General features: G+C 43.4%; 1 protein-coding gene, 1 long non-coding RNA gene and 1 pseudogene across 3 annotated transcripts; 1 reads left to right on the top strand and 2 right to left on the bottom strand.

The window, feature by feature from the left end:
* Positions 1–2,097: 2,097 nt before the first annotated feature.
* On the bottom strand, positions 2,098–12,954 carry Snrpd1 (small nuclear ribonucleoprotein D1 polypeptide). 2 transcript variants are annotated; one of them, NM_001106163.1, is made up of 4 exons: positions 12,501–12,631; positions 9,914–9,990; positions 6,403–6,594; positions 2,098–2,529 (listed from the first exon to the last, which is right to left on the bottom strand). In NM_001106163.1, exons 1-4 carry the CDS (start codon positions 12,512–12,514, stop codon positions 2,453–2,455), a joined length of 360 nt encoding a protein of 119 aa, NP_001099633.1. In that variant the 5' UTR covers positions 12,515–12,631; the 3' UTR covers positions 2,098–2,452. The 2 variants fall into 2 exon arrangements, with proteins under 2 accessions (NP_001099633.1, XP_008770165.1); XM_008771943.4 differs by having other exon boundaries at positions 2,262–2,529; positions 6,403–6,471; positions 12,501–12,954.
* LOC120098390 (small nucleolar RNA SNORA17) lies at positions 4,445–4,553 on the top strand (annotated as a pseudogene).
* Positions 12,955–14,605: 1,651 nt separating the features above from the next.
* On the bottom strand, positions 14,606–17,597 carry LOC134482900 (uncharacterized). Its single transcript, XR_010059608.1, has 2 exons — positions 17,156–17,597; positions 14,606–14,743 (listed from the first exon to the last, which is right to left on the bottom strand). It is a non-coding gene; the product is annotated as an uncharacterized LOC134482900 (long non-coding RNA).
* Between the last annotated feature and the right edge of the window lie 2,509 nt (positions 17,598–20,106).

Raw genomic sequence — 20,106 nt, 5'->3', positions numbered from 1 at the left:
ATAGTGCCACTCCCTGGGCCAACAATATACAAGCCATCACACCCATCAAACCATCTCACTGGTCATTAAATATTGTAAAAATTATTTTGTGTGCATGTTTACATGCATATGTGCACAAGCATGAACATGCTACACAAATGTACTTATGGAGTTCAGAGTGGGAATTGCTCTCACCTACCAAGTGGATTCCAAGGATCAAGCTCAAGTGTCAAGTACCCATTTACACACAGATATCTCAGTAGCCCAGACCCTACTGAAAAATGTATGTACATGGATTTTTTTAAAAAAAGATCACATACACACACACACACACACACACACACACACACACACACACACACACAATGTAGCTGTCTTCAGACACACCAGAAGAGGGTATCAGATCCCATTACAGATGGTTGTGAGCCCTATGTGGTTGCTGGGATTTGAACTGAGGACCTCTGGAAGAAGTCAGTGCTCTTTTAAGTCAGTGCTCTTAACCACTGAAGCCATCTCTCCAGCCCCACATGGTTTTCAATGCAGTCATGTCTGTATACCATTGTGCAAGAGGCCAAGTGAGGGTGTTGGATCCCCTAGAACTGAAGTTAAACGGTTGTGAAAAGCCATGTACGTCTTAGGAATGAACGCCATCCCGTGAAGAACCTGTATTGCTGAGCCATCATCTCTCCAGTCCCAGCCCCCACTCTAAAAACTAATGATCCTTGCAAAACTTTTTTACTATGTGTGCATAGTATGTGAAGACTCAAAACAATCTTGGGTGTTACTTAGGCACAATCCACCTTGTTTTGAGAAAGTGTCTCAGTGGCCTAACATTCAGATTAGGTTAGGCCAGCCGGAGAGCCTCAGAGAACCACTTGTCTCTAAACCCCAAGTGCTGGCTTGAAACTATGTAGACCAGGCTGGCCTTGAACTCATAGAAATCTTCCTGCCTCTTTCAGTGCTGGTATTAAAGGTGTACACTACTACACCTGACTTATGCTTGGCTTTTTTGAATTCTTGGTAATGAATTCAGATCCTCGTTTATTTAGCAAGTACTTTTTACAAATATATCTTCCTAGCTCCCAGAAGACGTAATTAAAAAAAAAAAACAAAACCCCATATACCTATCAAAAATAATTTTAAAAATACAGATTAAGGCTGTAATATCTTCAAAATGGCTTCCCGTAACATATAATTGGTAATAAGCACTACAAAAATGTATATACTGAGGTCTATCTTCCTCTAAAGTTAACCACCTAAAATAACTTTAAAAAGATTTATTCATTTATTATATATAAGTACACTGTAGCTGTCTTCAGATACATCAGAAGAGGGCATCAGATCTCATTACAGATGGTAGTGAGCCACCATGTGGTTGCTGGGATTTGAACTCAGGGTCTCTGGAAGAGCAGTCAGTGCTCTTAACCGCTGTGCCATCTCTCCAGCCCCTAAAATAACTTCTAACATGAGTGTGGTAACTCAAGCTTGAAATCCCAGTCTATGAGAGATGGATGCCTGAGTGGCTGGAGTCTAAGATCAGTTTTGGTTACACAGAGACTCCAAGGCCAGGGGCTGGACAGATGGCTCAGCAGACAAGAACACTTAGAACAGAGGTCCTAGCATTCCCAGCAACCACATGGCATCTCACAAGCATCTATAATGGCATCTAATGCCCTCTTCTGGTATATAAGCAGAGCACTCATATAAATAGCTCTCTGGGCACCTGTAATCACACGTACACACCCAGTTGTATGCATTTATGCACAAGTAAAAGTACTAAATTCTTTTTATCAAGTCTCCTGATGAGGCCTGGCACGCACACCTTTAACTCCATGCCTGGGAGCAGAAACAAGCAGATCCCTGTGACTTAAGAGGCCAGTCCTGTCTACCTCGTGAGTTCCAGAACAGCCAAGGCTATATTCTTTCTATTGATAACTTCCTCTTCAAAAACACATTAACAGTAACAAAACCAATGTTTGATTTTGTCTGAAACTGGGTTTCTCTGAGTAGCCCTGGCTGTCCTGGAACTGACTCTGTAGACCAGGCTGTCTTGGAACTCAAGAGATCCGCTTGTCTCTGCCTCCTGAGTGCTTGGGAGTAAAGACATGTACCACCACCCCCAGGAAAAGTCATTTATTTTTTTCTTTTACCACTAAGGCTCCATGGAGTAAAACTAAAGAGGATGAGTTTTAGATCTCATCCCAGTAAGAACTTTATTAAAATACCAAGAATTTACTTCATCTCAAAAGGGGCCCAAATAATGGACTCAAAGGAATCAAACCGATGCTCAGTACATATGTATTTCATGCGGAACATACTCTATGAATACAGTAGCCGCTAAAACTTCAATTTGATAATCAGCAGACAACTCTGTCCCTATCCTTATGTTTATTAAAAACTGACAAACAAACAAAACCTGTACAAAAAATACCCCAAATTCCTTATCAATCTGAAACAGCAATCTTGAGAGACATTATCGCCTAGGACCCCCTCTTCCTCTGCCACGACCACGTCCTCTTCCTCTACCCCGGCCTCGGCCTCTTCCTGCAACTGGGGGAAAAGTAAAACAAAGCAGGTGAAATTCTCTTCAACAGCATAGTAACCACCACCACCACCACCACACGGGCTTACCCTGAACCCTTTCCCACTGACATCTCTTAAATTAGCAACTATAATAAAAAGAAATCTTTAATGCAGCTTCTCTCACATATGAACACAACTACCACCATGTAAAAAGCAGGGAGACAAATGTACACCCTATGTCAGATTTCTGCTTATTGAAAAAGCCAAGCAAGTTAACCCAAGTCAGAGCTTGAAAACTTGTTTGGCTTAATCATGACAGAGCCTTGAACACACAGCCATCTCTCTAGCTGGTCATCATGAGGACAAAAAAAAGAAAAGAAAGGCAAGAAAGCAGCACCCCTGTTTGATGTAGTCAAACCGAGGAGTGTAACACCGCCACTCCATGGTCAATCAAACCAAAGGTTTGCCACTGAGCAAGCGATATCCCCACACCCTGGTAAAGCCTACATTTATTTATTTTAAAGTTTGTTCTTTTCTAGCCCTGGCTTACTGGACCTTACTTTGTAGACCAGGCTGGCTTCAATCTTACAGAGACAACTTGTCTCTGCCTCTCAGGTGCTGGGATTAACGGTGTGCATTTAGTAAAGGAAGAATAGCTTTCTGAAGAAACTAGGATCTTAGATACAAAGAGCAAGATGATACAAGGCAGAAGGCAAAAAAACCCCCCAAAAAACCCCCGCAAAAATGGATGACATTTGTGGCAATCAGTGAGACCGACAGTCGCCTCAACTCAGGAAGCTTGGCATCGTTTCCTTTACAAAGTAGGTGGGAAAGAAAAGTAGGAGTCACAGACACTGACACACAAAGGCTTGAAATTTAGAAAAACAGCATAAGGTGGGACTTAAAGGGTTAAATCAGTGTTTTTCTTTTCAAGCTATGAATTACAAATGCCTTCCTTTTTAAACTGGCAGGTGGGGGTGGTTGTGGAAACCCCAAAGCATTTGTATTGTTTTAACTAATTCCAGTGGGCTAAGAGGCGAAGTACATTCTTGGCTGGAAGACAAGACTCAAGGTTACCATGCTAACCATCTATAAAACAACGGCCCTTTCTTCTGCCCTGTTCTTCCACTGCTGGCTGACAGTCATGTCTCCCAAACACCCCCCCCCCCCACATACACATGCATAAATGAATATGTAAAAATAAAAATGCAAAACGATGGGAATGTAGCTAAGTAGTAGATTGTTCATCTTGTACGGGTAAGACCCTCCATTCCTCCAATGTTGGTTCTCAATAAATTGTTTTACTATCACATACATGTGTGTGTGTGTGTGTGTGTGTGTGTGTGTGTGTGTACACACTTGTGAGGATGCACACTGCACATGTGGAAGACAGAGTACAACTTGTGGGAGTTGGCTTATCTTTCTGCTACTGGTTTGGGGATCAAACTCAGGTCATGAGTTACTTGCATAGCAAGTAATTTTATTTCACTTCTTGGCAGAGACCCACAAGATGAGAAGTCCACCCTCTTTCCCCAGAATGTCCTCTTTAACTGCCTTTATAAAAATAAATAGTAGGGGCTAGAAAGATGGCTCAGTGCTTAAGAGAACTTACTACTCTTCTAGAGGTCCTAAGTTCAATTCCCAGCAACCACATGGTGGCTCATAACCATCTGTAATGGGATCCAGTGCCCTCTTCTGGTGTGTCTGAAGACAGCTACAGTGTACTCACATACATAAAATAAATAAATAAATCTTAAAAAAAAAAATTTTGTGAGAGTCTGTTTTTTTCAGGGATTTGGCCCTGGTTTGACAGCCTTACAATCAGACATGAAGTTGTGATATATAGAAAGGAGAAGTTCAGAAGGAGCTAGTCAAAATATTCTGTATATGTGTATGAAATTTTCAAAGAATAAATAAACTTAAAAAAAAATAACACTGCCCCACCCCCCCCAAAGGTGTCACACGTGTCAGTAGATGGCAGAGTGGAGAAGGGCTATGTCTATATCAGTGTTCTGACCTATGAACATCTGAATGATTAGTAGCCTAACATCGCCTGGAAGTGGAAACAGGCTCCCAGGATGAGGAACAAGCCAGAGGCCAGAAGAACCCCGTTTGGCACCATAGGCCCTGTGTAAGAATGAACCCGAGATAGATGACCCTCGCACTTGGGCTGGCCAGTGATGAGTGAGCCCTGAGCAAGACAGGCACCATGGGTCCTCGACAGAGCTAGCCTGAGATCACCACCAGTCTGGTGCCGGGAAGGCATCATGCATGCCCAAGATGACCCCTGCCCAGAGCCATAATGCATAAACAAGACATGGCACTCCTGAGACAACTTCTGAGAAAACCCAGATACTCAGAAACCCCGTGGAAGGTCACTAAGAGGAACAAATAAGTGGTGGTGAAATAGAAGAGAAAGAAGGATGTGGGCACAACTGGAGACTCAAAAGAACCCTGATGTGAGTAGCTAGTGATGCCACAGGGTCCTGACCTGTGCTGACACTAGGACTACATCTGGGTCTGTAGTCTATTACCATCAAAGATCAGGTGAACATACCTTATCTGGACTGCCAGTAAGGGGACTATAGCTCTGAGGGCTGTACAGAGCTGGCCCTAGGGGCATGAGTGCTGAAGAACTGACCCCACCTTTCTGTCTCCAAGCTGCAGTAAACTGGGAAAGCAGGCCCCTCACATTGTGGGTGTTTCAGTGAGCTAGCCAGGCAGGCGAAGATACAAATATGGGAGGCCTGGCTCTACCACTCCTCACCATTTACCTCGCACTACTTGTAATATCCAGGAGACCTAGCCCTGGGGTCATGAGAGCAGTAAAGCTGCTGTGCCCCTCACCTGCTGCTGGACTCAGGAAAGCCAGACCCACGGGAGAGCCAGGGGCTGACCAGCTAAGATACCTCTCAGGCCCAGATCAGGGCTTTGAATTGGTCCAGGCCAACATCTACCTCATCCATGAATTGTTGGGAGTGCTGAAGGGGCCGGTCCTACAGATCCAAAACTATAGGATTTCTATGACACAGGGCAACAATAGAATGAGAGTCCGAGTGAGGTTCCAGTACAAACAGGATAACAGAATACCAGACCAATGACTCATTGCAATGGGTATTTGTAAGCAAAGAAAATATGGACAAAAGGGTATACTGTGAGACACACTGTATACTACAGTTTCCACAAGGAGATATTTTTCCCCCTCTGTTGGGAGGGAGGTTGCAAGGTGGAAGGCAGCTGAAGGGCAAGTATGAGGAGAGGGGGAGATGAATGGGATTAGGTGCATGAGGTGAAACTCACAAAGAACCCATAAAAAGTTAAAACAAACAAAACTAACATGGTGTATAGTGGCACATGCCTTTAATTCCAGGCAGATCTGAGTTCAAGGCCAGCCTGGACTACAGAGTGAGTTCTAGGAAAGCCAGAGAAAGTAAGTGTTTGTGTCACAAAATGGGAAACCTACAGTTAATATTCTATCTTATGAATGAAAAAAAAAAAAAAAAAGACGTCAGAAAATAAAGCATGCGCTGACACAGATAACAAGGTCAAGACTGCTGTCCTGGAATACAGAGGAATACAGAATAAAAAGACAAAGTTAAATTAGCTGTATGGGTTAAAAAAAATTCACAATGAATTTACAAGTATTTATCAAGCATCTAAACAAGTGGTAGAGGGAGAGGACAGGGAAGCCATGCAGCCAGCCCCCAAATCTAGACTCCATGGAAGAAAAGAACAGCAGAGAGGACTGGAGGGCTGGCTCTTCTCCACAGCAGCACCAGGAGCTCTGCGTAGCACATGTACTAAGACAAGCACACGATGTTCTGAGCGACAAGAGTACCATTGTTCACAAACATACTTTGAACAGTGAGTCACACTATATATAAACACCTTTACACTTACCAGCCTCTCTTTTCTTAGACTTCACTTTAGGTTCGACATCCACAAGTAGTGTATCTAGAGGTAAACTGTCTGGTAGAATAAAATACCGAATGTTATTGCCTCGAATACTCAATGTTTCCAACTGTACAGGCTCTCTGTTCTTCAGGGTCATTTTCACAGCTTTAAGGTGCGTATTCATGCTGACATCTACACCTAAAGGGGGGAAGCAGAACAATTACCAGCATGATAAGAAGGCAATCTACCTTGTGGAAATAACACCCTAGGGAGTTCTTTTTTTTTTTTTTTTGGTTCTTTTTTTCGGAGCTGGGGACCGAACCCAGGGCCTTGCACTTCCTAGGTAAGCGCTCTACCACTGAGCTAAATCCCCAGCCCCCACCCTAGGGAGTTCTTAACTGCTGTGTCACAGGTCAGTTCCTGTGACAACTGAATACACGCACAATGGGGGAAATGCCAAATACACGCACAGTGGGGGAAATGTCAAAAGAAATCAGTAATGTTCCCTTCACAACGACTTTTCCTAGCCATAATGCTTCTGTACAGAGCTGAGTGCACGTACAGAACTGAACGCACTGGTGGTGTGATTAAGTGACTCCTGTAATCTCATCATTCAAGAGGCTGAGGCACAAGGAATGCACGTGTTCAAGGAAAGCCTGGACAACAAAGAAAGAACCTATGTGCAGACAAAGGAGACGAGCTCAGCAAGCTATGAAGAGCCATGAGCCCACTACCTTCAGAACTCAATTCTTATCCCAGGATTGGATAGTGTTTGCAGTAAAATCCTCCCATTGTCCCCATAACTTCCTACCCTCTAGCATGCCACAGGTCTTTCTTCTTAAAGACCTATGGTATTTTTCCCATCACAGGTAATTTTCCCTATCACTAGGAACTCTTCCCCCACTTTCCTGAGACAAAGTCTATGTGCCCCAGCTGGTCTCATACTTGTAATTCTCCTGCCCAAGTCTCTCAAGTGCTTGCTCTACAGGTACTCACCATCATACGCAACTTAACACACCTATTTAGTTACTTACAATGACTTTTCAGGGGCCAGAGACACGACTCAATGGTAAGTGTGCAAGGCTCTTACAGAGAACCAAGTTTCTCTTGGAACTTGGAATCAGGAGGCTCAGAACTAATTGCCCGTAACTCCAGCTCCAGAGAGACCCAGTACCTCTGGCCTCCAAGGCCCCTGCACTCACATACATACAGAGTTCTAAAACAGTCTTAGGACAATGTATTAGTATGAGTATGGTTATATGGGAAGGCAAGTGTCTGTGCGCTATGGTGCACGTCTAGAGATCAGGAACCACAACAATCAGTGTGTGCTATGGTGCTATGGTCTAGAGATCAGGAACCACAAGATCAGTCCACTCTTTCGTCTGTGTAGATCCTGAGGCATGGACTTGGCTGTCAGGCTCGGCAGCAGATGCCTGTACCAAACAGCTGAGCTGACACTCCCCCTATCTTGTTTTCTGAGACGGAGTCTCTCAGAACTTGAATTACAGGACTAGAAGTACCCAGCTTTGGGGAGCTGGGGTCTGAACTCAGGCTCTCAAGCTTGTATAGTGAGCACTTCCCAACTAGATCATTTGTCTGGGTCCTTGTTATGTCTTTCTAAGTGGAAAGGATTTGTTTTTGTGGTGCCATGGACTGAATCCAGGACCTCAAGCATTCTAGGCAACTGCTCTATCACCTTGTAATACGCCCTTAACTGAGCCTGTCTGTATATTTGTTTTTTTCTGTTAGACAGGCTGTTACTATGTAGACCAGAGTTGCCTCAAACTAAGGGTTCCGCTCCAGCCTTCTAAGTATTGGCATTACAAGTATGAGCCAATGCCAGGCTCACCTTACTGCTCTTTTCTCTAAAAATTCACTACTACAAATCCTTTCTTTGCTAGGCAGGAGTGAAGCAGCAGAGGTAGGTCAATCTTACCGAGTCAAGGCCATCCTGCTCTACAAACCATGTTCCAGGACAAACAGCTATACTGAAAATCTGTAACAAACAAACAGAACCCCCCCCCCAAAAAAAAACACCCAATAACAAATGCTTTCTTCTTTTTCTCCGAAGAAGGAAGTTCTCTTCTTTCCTAGATAGTCTTAATACATTCCATCTCCTCTATATGCTTATGTGTATACATTCATATAAGATACAGAAACGTATGTTAGTGGTTTGTTTTGCTTTTGTATTACAGTTTTCATTGTTAGATTTTGACAAGAAAAGGGGGGGGCGCAAACATGCCACTCTGGGGTTCGGGAATATAGCTCAGCTGGTAGTATACTTTCTTAGCATACATGAAGCCCTGGTTCCAATCCCTATTACTAAATAAAGAGGTGTGGTGGGCATGTCTGTAATACCAGCAGCCAAGAGCTAGAGGCACAAAACCAGAAGGCATCTTCAAATATACACAGTGAGTTTGAGGTACATTCTAGAATACATAAACCCTACATCTAAATAAGGAGAACGAGGGAGGAGGAGGAGGAAGAAAGAGGAGGAGAGGACAAGATCTTTCCCAATGCTGTTCTACAGAAAACAGACCAAATCCATCCTCAAGAAACTTTAAGGAGGGCAGCAACTGTATACGTCCTTAGATATGCAGACTGCGCACATCTAGAAACATAAACAGGCAGCTCCATTCACAATTAGCATTGAAAACTCCTAGAAAAGCCACAAAATGCCATCCCATTTTCTCCTGGTTTACTAAAACATTGGACCTACCTATTAAAAACTTAGACATCTACAAGCTCAGTATTTTAGAGAATAGAAACACATGTTAAGATACTATTTTTCCCCCTTCAATAACCACTTAAAAGAAAGTTTTAGGAGAAAATAATAAAGGATGAACAATGATAAAAATCAGTTCATATACACAGAAATACCATAGTAAAATATCATATATAATTAACATAGGCCAACAACAACTTACAGTCAAACATGAAACACAAAAGCACAAGTCTCAGATGTGTTTTGGAGGAAGCAACATTCTATGCAGAACACATGCAAGCAAAAGGTACACAAGGCAAGAAAACAGGAGCAGCACCAGCAATTTGGTTTAGTTGTAGTGCAAGAATGTAAGAGGAGGGGGTTGGGGATTTAGCTCAGTGTTAGAGCGCTTGCCTAGCAAGCGCAAGGCCCTGGGTTCAGTCCCCAGCTCCGAGAAAAAAAAAAAAAAAAAAAAAGAATGTAAGAGGAGTCAGGCTGGAGAGAGGGCTCAGCAGGTAAGAGCACTGGCTGCTCTTCCAAAGGACCTGGGTTCAATTCCCAGCACCCACTTGGCAGCTCACAGCTCCAGGGTAACTCCAGATCCAGGGATCCAATAGCTTACACCGACATACATGCAGGCAAAACATTAATGTACATAAAATGTTTTAAAAAGATGAGGTTTAATTAAGTTCCATTCAGTAATTCAGACAAAAAGAATGAAACAAAAAGAACAACGCTCATTAAACAAACACAAGGAAGAAAACAACAAACAAAAAACCTTAAACAAAAACATTTCAGAAACAGTCTTCTCACCTGTGATTGTTCCATGGACTTGCGTTCCATTCTTCAATTCAATGGTTACGGTTTCATGACTCAATTTCATCAAAAATCTATAAAAAGAAATAAAGTCCTGATTTTTTACCTTAACATTTTAAGTCTTTTGATGAAGTCGGTAGAGTAAAAATGCTAGAGATCAAAATCTTTAAAATGCCACAACAGTTCATATGGGGTCTGGATAGCTAACCAGCAGTGCAGAGCACTCCCCTCTCTTGCAGAGGACCCAGTTTGAGTCCCAGAACTCACACGAAAGCTCACAAACATTTGTTATCTTTGCTCCCAGAGGATCTGGAGGCCTACGCTGACCTTAGGCACCAGGCAAATTTGTGATGCATACATGCAGATAAAACATTCACACATAAAATAAACATCTTAAAAATAATTCTTCATAATAAATACACAGTGCTTAACTTTTTCTGAACCAAACTCATAAACTTATAAAAGAATGAAGCAATAAACTTTCCTCTGGCATCTTTGGACGTTACTGGGTCCACCTGCAGCTCACAGGCTGCAGAGCACTCAAATAAGCTTTCACCCGAGTCTGTAAACTTGGGCTGTCCTGAGCTTCCGACTAGAGAATACTAGAAAGAGACTATTACAAAACAACCTTAAATGAAGATATCTCAAGATCCTGGAGTAGCACTGGGAGTGGTGGTGCATCCTTTAATTCCAGTGCTTGCTAGACAGACAAATGGGTCTCTGTGAATTGGAGGCCAGCCTGTTTTACATAGTGACAGTGAAATTGTCTCAACAAACAAAAGACCCTAGACTAATTTTCAGACACAAAAAGGAAATAGAATTCTAATTGATAGCATAAGATTACATGGTAGAAATAAAGAACTTCTCTTTTCCTGCATTTTGGTAAACAGGGATATTATTCTAACCCACAAGCATACATGTAAGATTCTACTTTACACAAAGTAGGCTATTCTTTAATGGCATCAATAGTACTTGGAGCTTATTTAGCAGTTTACACTGGGGATAATTCCCTAAAAATAAATATTCCAAGAGCTAGATAGTAATCTACTATATGGAAATGTCAACTACCCCACTGTGAATGATGTTTTCAACTTTCTGCCGTTACAAACCCATTTATGCAGGCCCTCACCAGTAACAATTAACAATCTCCCAATTTTCTATCTATGCAAAAAAAGAAAAAACGGTGGGGGAGGGGTGTTGGGAAGAAGCACAGCAAGCCGGTATATATGCACAGAGGGTGAACGCTTGCTGCTGCCAAGTCTGAGGATCCCAATAATGGAGAACCGACTCCTCCTACGGGTCCTTTCATCTTTGTGCACACAAACTTCCCCCATAAATAAATGCAACTCTTTTTTTTTGAGACAGGATTTCTCTGTGTAGCCTTGGCTATCCTGGAATTCATCAGGATGGACTTGAATTTACATAGATGCTCCGGCCTCTGCCTAATTTGTGGCACCCTCCACCCTGCACATAAATATAATCTCAAAACCCAAACTAAATCAAACCATGGTAGTGCATCATTTAATACAGCTCTAGGGAGGCGGAGGCAGGAGGATCTCTGTGAATTCAAGGCCAGCCTGGTCTACACAGTGAGCACCAAGCCAACCAAGGAGCACACTCGCGCACTCTCTCACCCCAAAACCAATCATTACCACTAACAAAATCAATTAATTGACTAAAATATTGAGCAGGGCCATCAAGTTGGCTCAGCAGGTAAAAAGTACTTGCTGTAAAGGCTGAGGACCTGAGTTTTAATCCCTGAGACCCTGGTGGAAGGCAAAAACAAATTACCAAAAATTGTCTTATAACATACCTGTGCACGAGCACACACAAATAGTAATTTACTTTCTAATGAGCAAAACCAAGAAAAATGTATGCTTGTAATCTAGCACTTGGGAAGCACTTTAAAGTGTCCAAAGGCATTCTGGTCAACTACAACAGGTCTTGACACAAGAAACTAAATATTTCTAAAAACTGGCTTAGATATTATATACCCTGCCCCAGACTTGGCCACAAGTCTGTAAGTTTGGAATTAATCAAACCAGCAAACAAGACTCTAGTTAGGCTCCACTTCCGACATAATCTATGCAATCAGGAGAAATTAACTTGTTACCTTTTGCCCCATCCAGAGACACTTTGTCTTTCCTGAGTCAGAAGCCTACATTAACGAGTTACATGCTTTGGTCGGTCAAAATTAAGGAGAACTTAATCTAAAACGTCTTGCAAATCGGCGTCGTTATTTGCAGATAAAACCATCCTACTTCTAAATCCTCGTCACTGCAAGTGCTCCGACTCGCCACGAAAACGGAGGGACCACTGCTCCGTTTAAGTCGCCGGATGAGAAGTGGACAGAGACGGCTTGGCCACTTCATTCCTGTAAGACCGGAGGGGGTTTGAACGCGCCGGTCCCTTGCCCAGGGTTCTGGGCGACGAGCAGGGCGCGGCGGGGCCCGGGCGCCGGAGGCCGTTAGCAGGCCGCGCGCACGCGGCTTTCCCGCCTCCCTGGGAGCACAGCGGCCCGGCCTCCTAAGCTGGCCCAAACTCTCTACCCGCCGCTCTCCCCCAGCCAGGTAACCCTCCTCACCTCACGAGCTTCATCCTAGCGGCGCAGTCTCCCTTCTAGTCCAACTGTCCACGGAATTCAGGCTCCAAAGACCCACAGACTAGGAGTATGAATGGCCGGAAGAGCGCGCGGAGACCTGCGGATGCGCGACGAGAACGCGGAAGCCGCGCTGCCTTCCGGCGACCGGGAGAGCGACAGCGGCTCCTAGCGACGGGAGGAGCGCTTTGCGCCTTCGGAGGGCGGAAGGGCTGGTGGACTACACCTGCAGGAGTCCGAGACCACTTATGAATTTATTAAAACCAGTTGTGAAGGCCTGGAACTTTCACACGTCAAAGGAGGAAAAGTTCTGAGAGAAGCCCTCCAAGATCCGAGCCTAATCCTTGGGATCCACATGTTGGAAGCAGGGAAATCAATCCTGCAAGTTGTCTTTCGTTGGCTAAGCTAAGCCAATCAGATCTTTGGACAGAGTTTTAAATAAACCTTTCATTTTATATATAGTAAGTCCTTCGACTTAAAAAAATCCAATTCCTTATTTGCAATAACCACACAGTTAAATTTAGTAACACAACATCTACAATTGATATAATTACAAATATAGTGCAAATAATTTCCACTATCACAAGAAGTTTGGATAATATTAATTTATTATCATTTGATTCTAAAACGTATTATTTTTGGTCCTCAGGAGAATGTTGTGTCTGAAAGCAAGGGAATACAACTGCTTACTGTGCTCTCCAATATCTAGAATACTGTTTTCATAGAATATGCTTTTGTCACAAAACGCCCCTGTTCCAATGTATGGGAACTGGTCCCACGGGTCAATGAGATCAAAGGAGGAGGCAGGGAAGCCCAGAATTGCAGTGTGCAGTTTATGGGTGACTTACAACAGATACATTGGCCTGGGCATCAGGAAAAGCACATAGGTCCTTGTGATTAGGGTTAGAAGGTATGTGGGGTATAAACAGGTGAAAGTTATTTCAGAGCTAGGCATGGTGGTGCAAGTTTGGGGCCAGCATGCATCACCAGATTTCACCCAACTAAGAGTATTTCTTGTCTATTTCAAGCTAATCAGAGTCAGGTACATCCTTAGGCCAAGGTCTTGTCATAAAGCTTCAGACAACTCTCTCGTGATTTGTCTATTTTATTCTGGGAAGCTGACCATGGTGACTCAGGGATAATTTTGATAGTTTCCACTCAAAATAATTTTAGTAATGTCAAGATAAATCTATAGTCCTTTATTTTATTTTATTCTTTAAATCTATAGTCCTCTATTGATATGCATGAACAATTAGATGCTTCTCTCCATTAAAACGTGCGCTTTATAAGGAAGGAGACCTTGTGCATATCACTCAATGCAGTAATGCCAATACTGAGCAACTGGTACTCTTACCCACAAATCCCCTTTCCACTTGGGGTCATCTTCCTTCTAACCCATCTCTTTCCCCCTCAGTAATATAGGAATGTCTAACATCTCATAGTTCATTAAGCTCACTCTTCTTTTCAGATGTTTGTACATGTAATGTTATAATCTAGTTAAAACGTATTGTCAAATAGAGGAAACCTGTCCCCCCAAAAGAGAAAAGCCATTGTCTCTAGATGAATATCAAACACATTTTTCTTTTGTCTTTTATTTTGTAGCTTGATATTTTTGTATGTTTCAAGGGTAAGGATGGACAGCAGGAAGAATACTGCTGCAGCCTTGAACTTTGTAAAATAATTCTCACTCTATTGCAGTATGAATGTGTGCTCCGAAGGGAAGACAGCAACAAGGGCTGAACAAAGTACATGCTCTATTTGCTGCTACCCACAGGGTCAAGTCTGGAAGTGGGGTTTTGTGTCCTCTGTGAGTTGGCAGAGGTTTGTATGCTGTGGCAGTTATACTGATCACAAAAAAAGAACAAGGAAATGAGAATGTGATGACTTGGGGGCAATGTACCCATTTAAAGAACTTGTTGTGATAAGCAAGTGCAGAAAACTACATCCTGAGCTAGAGATATAGTTCAGTTGGTTGTGTTTGTCTAGCAGGCAAAGGCTCTGTGTTCAGTCTCCAGCACAGCATAAACCAGATGTGGTAGTTGTCTTAGTTAGGGTTTTATTGCTGTGAACAGACACCATGACCAATATAAGTTTTATAAAGGACAACATTTAATTGGGGCTGGCTTACAGGTTCAGAGGTTCAGTCCATTATCATCAAGGGAGAGCATGACAGCATTGCAGCATTCAGGGAGGCATGGTGCAGGAGGAGCTGAATTCTACATCTTCACCTGAAGGAACCCAGGAACAGAATGAGCATTCTCAGGCAGCTAGAAGGAGTGATACACTTCCTCCAACAAGGCCACACCTTCTAATAGTGCCACTCCCTGGGCCAAGCATATACAAACCATCACATTCCACTCCCTGGCTTCCACAGGCTTGTTTAAACACATGAGTCTATACCTATGAGGCCATACCTAAATACAGCATAATAAAAAAAGTATATTTAGTTTAACTTCCAAAGTTCCCATAGTCTATAGCAGTATTATCAATGCTAAAAGTCCAAAGTTCAAAGTCTCTTCCAAGATCCATCCAATCACTTAACTGTAATCCCGCAGTTAAGACAGGCAACCAGCTGGGCAAATGTCAAACTCTGCCATCTCCATGTCTGATGTCAGTGTGGTCTTCGGATCTTCAACTCCTTTTTCATCTTTGTTGACTACAACAAACTTCTTTCTCCTGAGCTGACTCCACTCCCTGTTAGCAGCTTTCCTCAGCAGATGGCCCGTGACTCTGGCATCTTTAACATCTTTGGGTCTCCAAGGCAGATTCAATGTTACAGCTTGTTTCAATGTCTGGGATCCACACATGATCCTCCAAAGGGCTGCCTTCACTTCTCCAGCTCTGCTCTCTGTAGCAGTTTAACTGCAGGCTGACCCACACTACACTGTTGCTGTTGTTCTTAGTGATCATACCATAGTGCTGGCATCTCCAATACACTGGGGTCTTCTGTTGCATCGAGGCTTCACCAATAGCCTCTCCTAGGCTCTCTTCATGATGTCAAGCCTTAACTCCTTTGCCTGACCCCTTCAGTCCTGGGCCATCAGATGCAACTGAGGCTGCACCTTCACCAATGGCCTTCCAAGGCCTCTCACAGTGCCCAGCCTCAGCTGCTCTCCATGACCCTTTCATGCCTTCAAAACCAGTACCACCTGGGTGACTCTTACACATTACCAAGTCCAACCACAGCACAAGGTACAACCTTGGCATCTCTAGAACACAGCTCTCAAAAAACACTTCCCAGAAGATTTCACCTCAGTGAGGTTGATCTCCTCCTTAACTCCAGCTAACCAACATCAATTGTCCCAGGAGTCTCCTTTTCCTCTTGAATGTAAAGCCAGAGACACATGGCTGAAGTCTCTGGCTTCACATGTGTCCAGCTTGCAAGAGCTCGAACATGGCCCCTTTGTTCTATTACATTATCACTAGCTTCCTCTTTTCTAACTCCTTCACTGCCTAAACTTGGCTGTCCTGGATCTTCCTCTATAGATTTGTAGGACCCGATCAGCCCTATGTCTAGGAGGTCCCACTCATGAAAACATGGAGATGGAGATCGATGCAATAAGCAAGAGGTTTAATGATCCAGTGCACTGGGGTGACCCTGTAATCAGGACAGAAGTAACTCCGAAAAACAAAAGCTCACACCCTTTATACTGTTTCAGGTATAGGCTTTAGGTTACAGCATGAGTTGGTTATTTCTCATTGGTGGATGGTGGGGCCTATTACCTTTTGAATTCATTGGTGGCTGCCTATTGTCCTTTGAATTCACTGGAGGCCCTTGGTGAGGAAATATCTTTGGCACGCAGAGGGGGTGATGAAGGACCCCTGCTAAGGGTGGTTAGCTCATTTCCTGGAACACGGTGTTTTCCTAAATTCCACCTGGTGTTTGCCTAAGGCAGCCGATGTCCTTAAATTTGAATCTTACAGATTGACCTTGAACTCAGAGATCCTGGGATTAAAGGTTTGTACTAAGTTTCCTGGAGCTAACTTAGCTGGGATCTTGCCCCAAGGTCATTACTTCCTTAATTCAACTTAATATCCTTGAGCACAGGACTCAGCTGCATTTTACTTCCGGGTGCCCCCTTTAATACTCTGAACCATATTTTTTCTATTTTTCCTTTTTCAATTTCTCTTATCTCATTAAAATGCTCTTCATGAAACTTAACCAGAGAACAAAATCTATGATGGGCGTTTCTGAGACTTTCTTTGTCAATTTAATTAATCTGAGTCTTTTTCACCTTAGCCTCAGGCCAACTCTTTCAGACAAGTGCAGAAAGCAGCCACATTCTTCGACAAAAATACCACAAAAGCAGTCTTTCACATACTGAAAATTCTTCTCCTCTGAAACCTCTTGGTCCAGGCCTGCACAATTCAAATTACTCTCAGTAACAAAGATTTCCAAATTTCTACTAAGATAGCCCTCAAGTCCCATTTACAGCATTCCACTGCTTTCCAAATCCAAAGTCCCAAAATTCACATTCTTCCAAACAAAAGCATGGTCTGGCCTATCACAGCAATACCCCAGCTCCTGGTACCAACTTCTGGTACCAACTTCTGTCTCAGTTAGGACCTTATTGCTGTTAACAGACACCATGACCAATGTAAGTTTTATAAAGGACAGCATTTAATTGGGGTTGGCTTACAAGTTCAGAGGTTCAGTCCATTATCATCAAGGCAGGAGTATGACAGCATTGCAGCATCCAGGCAGGCATGGTGCAGAAGGAGCTGAGTTCTACATCTTTACCCAAAGGAAGCCAGGAACAGAATGAGCATTCTCAGGCAGCTAGGAGGAGGGTCTCCAAGCCCGCCCTCACCGTGACACACTTCCTCCAACAAGGCCACACCTTCTAATACTGCTACTCCTTAAGCCAAGCATATGCAAACCATCACTGTAATATATGCCTGTAATCTCAGCACTCAGAAGATAGGAGCAGGAAGATCAGAAATTGAAGGTCATCTTCAGCTACACACTGAGTTCCATCCAGGGCAGCCTAAACTCCATGAAACCCCATCTAAATAATCAAAAACAAACAAGTCTGGGGTCATCGAGGAAAGCGAAGTGGGTAAAGGTTCCAGGCGGTAGAGATTCAGTTCTCAGTTCAGCCAGAGAACATGTAGCGGGTGGTGGGGTGGGGGTGGGGGGTGGGGGGTGGGGGGGTGGGGGGTGGGGGGGTGGGGGGGGTGGCACAGCTTTTGTTTCAAGCTTGGGCAGATAGCAAAGTGAACCAATCAGAACTGTCTCCTAGGACTTTCATTCTATTTACATTAGTTTGCACAGAGATTAAGTAACCTCTGTCCAATTGTCAGAAGAGCCTATCTATTTGAGAATGAATGCAGATAAAAGAAAAGGATGTAGAGTAAAAGGTTTGAGCACATTTCCAGGCCTTGAAGTTCTACCAATCCCTAAACTCAAAATCCCACCCATTCCTGATCTTGCCCTGAGATCGGGGACTTGAAATTCCACCAATCCCAAACCTGGAAACCTCCACTCTGGAAATCTGCATCCCCAAGACACCTTTTCTCTCCCAAGCAGAGGCAGCTACCCTCCTTTGTTCTTCTCAGTCTCTTTCGTGAAGTTTGTTGTGTGACTGTTATTTCTTGGCTCCCATCTGCCAGGGTACTTTCCCCTGAGAACTCTAACACTTGCTGAGGCAGCAATTGAAACCTGTTGACACAGTTTGAGTCTTGGTTTTCAGTATGGCCTGAGGTCATCTGCTCACCAACAGTTTCCAGTTATAATAGCAAAAAAAAAAAAAAAAAAAAAAAAAAAAAAAGACTTTTAAAATGTTGCTTATATTAGTTTCAGGTGGATTTTAATCATTTCAAATTGTTGAGAGCTGGCCAATTTTTAAATTTGATTAATAAGCATTTCTTTCTCGCTTTTAAGAAAAAATACAATCTTATTTGGCTATGTGACAGGGAAAGTTATATTAGAATACTTTCCCCAAGGATACACCAAACATTCATCTACTCACCTCAGATTGGGAACCCTTGGAGACTAAAGTATGGATATCTCCCAGATCCAATTTAGTGGATCAATGTGTTTTACTGGGGCTACTTACAGAAATGTGGGTGAGGGGTCACTTACATGAGCCGAGAATGACACAAAGACAAAGCCCAGCATGGGTGAAAACTCACTATCTAGGAACCTGGAATACACAGGTTGGAGAGTGTCTTTTCCAGGTGCCTCAGCTGGACTAAACCTGTGGTGATTTTAAAGAAAATGGCTCCCATAGGTCAATAAGGAGTGGCATTATTAGAGGTGTGGCCTTGTTGGAATAGGTGTGGCCTTGTATGAGGAAGCGTGTCAGTGTGGGGGTAAGCTTTGAGGTCTCATATGCTCAAGCTATACTCAGCTTGTGTCTCCTGCTGCTTGTGGATCAAGATATAGAACTCTCAGCTCTTTCTTCAGCACCATGTCTGCCTGCATGCCATCATGCTTCTTGCCATGGTAATAATGGACTAAGCATGTGAAACTGTAAGCCAGCCCAGTTAAATGTTTTTCTTTATAAGAGATGCCATGATCATGGTGTCTCTTTACAGCAATAAAATTCTAAGATAAAAACCTCTTCCAGGAAGCTCATCTAATTTCTATATCCTCCAAGTAGCTGGTTCATCAGTCTCAGAGTCTTCTTCTGTAGCTCAGCTTGTCTGAGAATGTTTTTTTGCAGCTTGGCTCTGCCCTTCTGGAGAGACACTCAGCTTTTACTACTTAATCTGGCAGGGAAGGGGCCTAGTGAATCTAGTCAGTTTCAGGGACTTCCTGAAGCTATTTTGAATTGTTTACCTTCTTGCTTAAGGAGCTTACTGCAGGATGGTTTTTTTTTTTTTTTTTTTTCAGAGCTGGGGATCGAACCCAGGGCCTTGCGCTTCCTAGGCAAGCGCTCTACCACTGAGCTAAATCCCCAACCCCAGGATGGTTTGTTTTAATCTAGAGGGAAACTATTACACCATAGGGAATGCTAGGGCACATGTATAGAAAACAGAACAAATTGTTGAAGTGGTTATCTCTCTCTATCTTGTATAGGGATCAATTCAGGTGTCAGACTTCGTAGCAAGCTCTTCCATTTACCTGCTGAGCCATCTTTCTGGACCATTTGTTGTAGTTGTTAGCATTTTGTCTAAGGTCTGCCCCACAGTTACCTGGCAATAGCCAGGTGTTCTGGACTCTTGCTCTTGCCTTCTCCCCTCCCCCTGCCCCTTTCCACCCTCTCCCCGTGCTCATGGCCAGCCTCTACTCCTCTACTCTCTCTTTCTTTCTGCCTTTTTCTGTCTCTACTACTCTCTCACCCGCCCCATGGCTTGAATAAACTCTATTCTATACTATACTGTTGTGTGGGTGGTCCCCTCAGCATGGACCCACCGAGGCCCCCCTCCCCCTCATACCTGAGTACACATTCATAAAACATATCCCCCCCTTTATCTTTTTATAACCACATCACTCATGTTTACAATGCAATCCTCTGAGCAAAAGTATAGCCACCATCTTCAGCAGATGAGCTGAACCTAATTCCAAGAGTCTTTCACCCTCCACTGTGCTTATTGACTGTAGATCTCCCTATATAAAAAGAGGGGTAGGGCCCCAAGTCAGAAT

Source organism: Rattus norvegicus, chromosome 18 (assembly GCF_036323735.1).
Source record: "Rattus norvegicus strain BN/NHsdMcwi chromosome 18, GRCr8, whole genome shotgun sequence".
Taxonomy (NCBI): Eukaryota; Metazoa; Chordata; class Mammalia; order Rodentia; family Muridae; genus Rattus; species Rattus norvegicus.
This window is presented reverse-complemented; position numbering and strand designations above follow the sequence as displayed.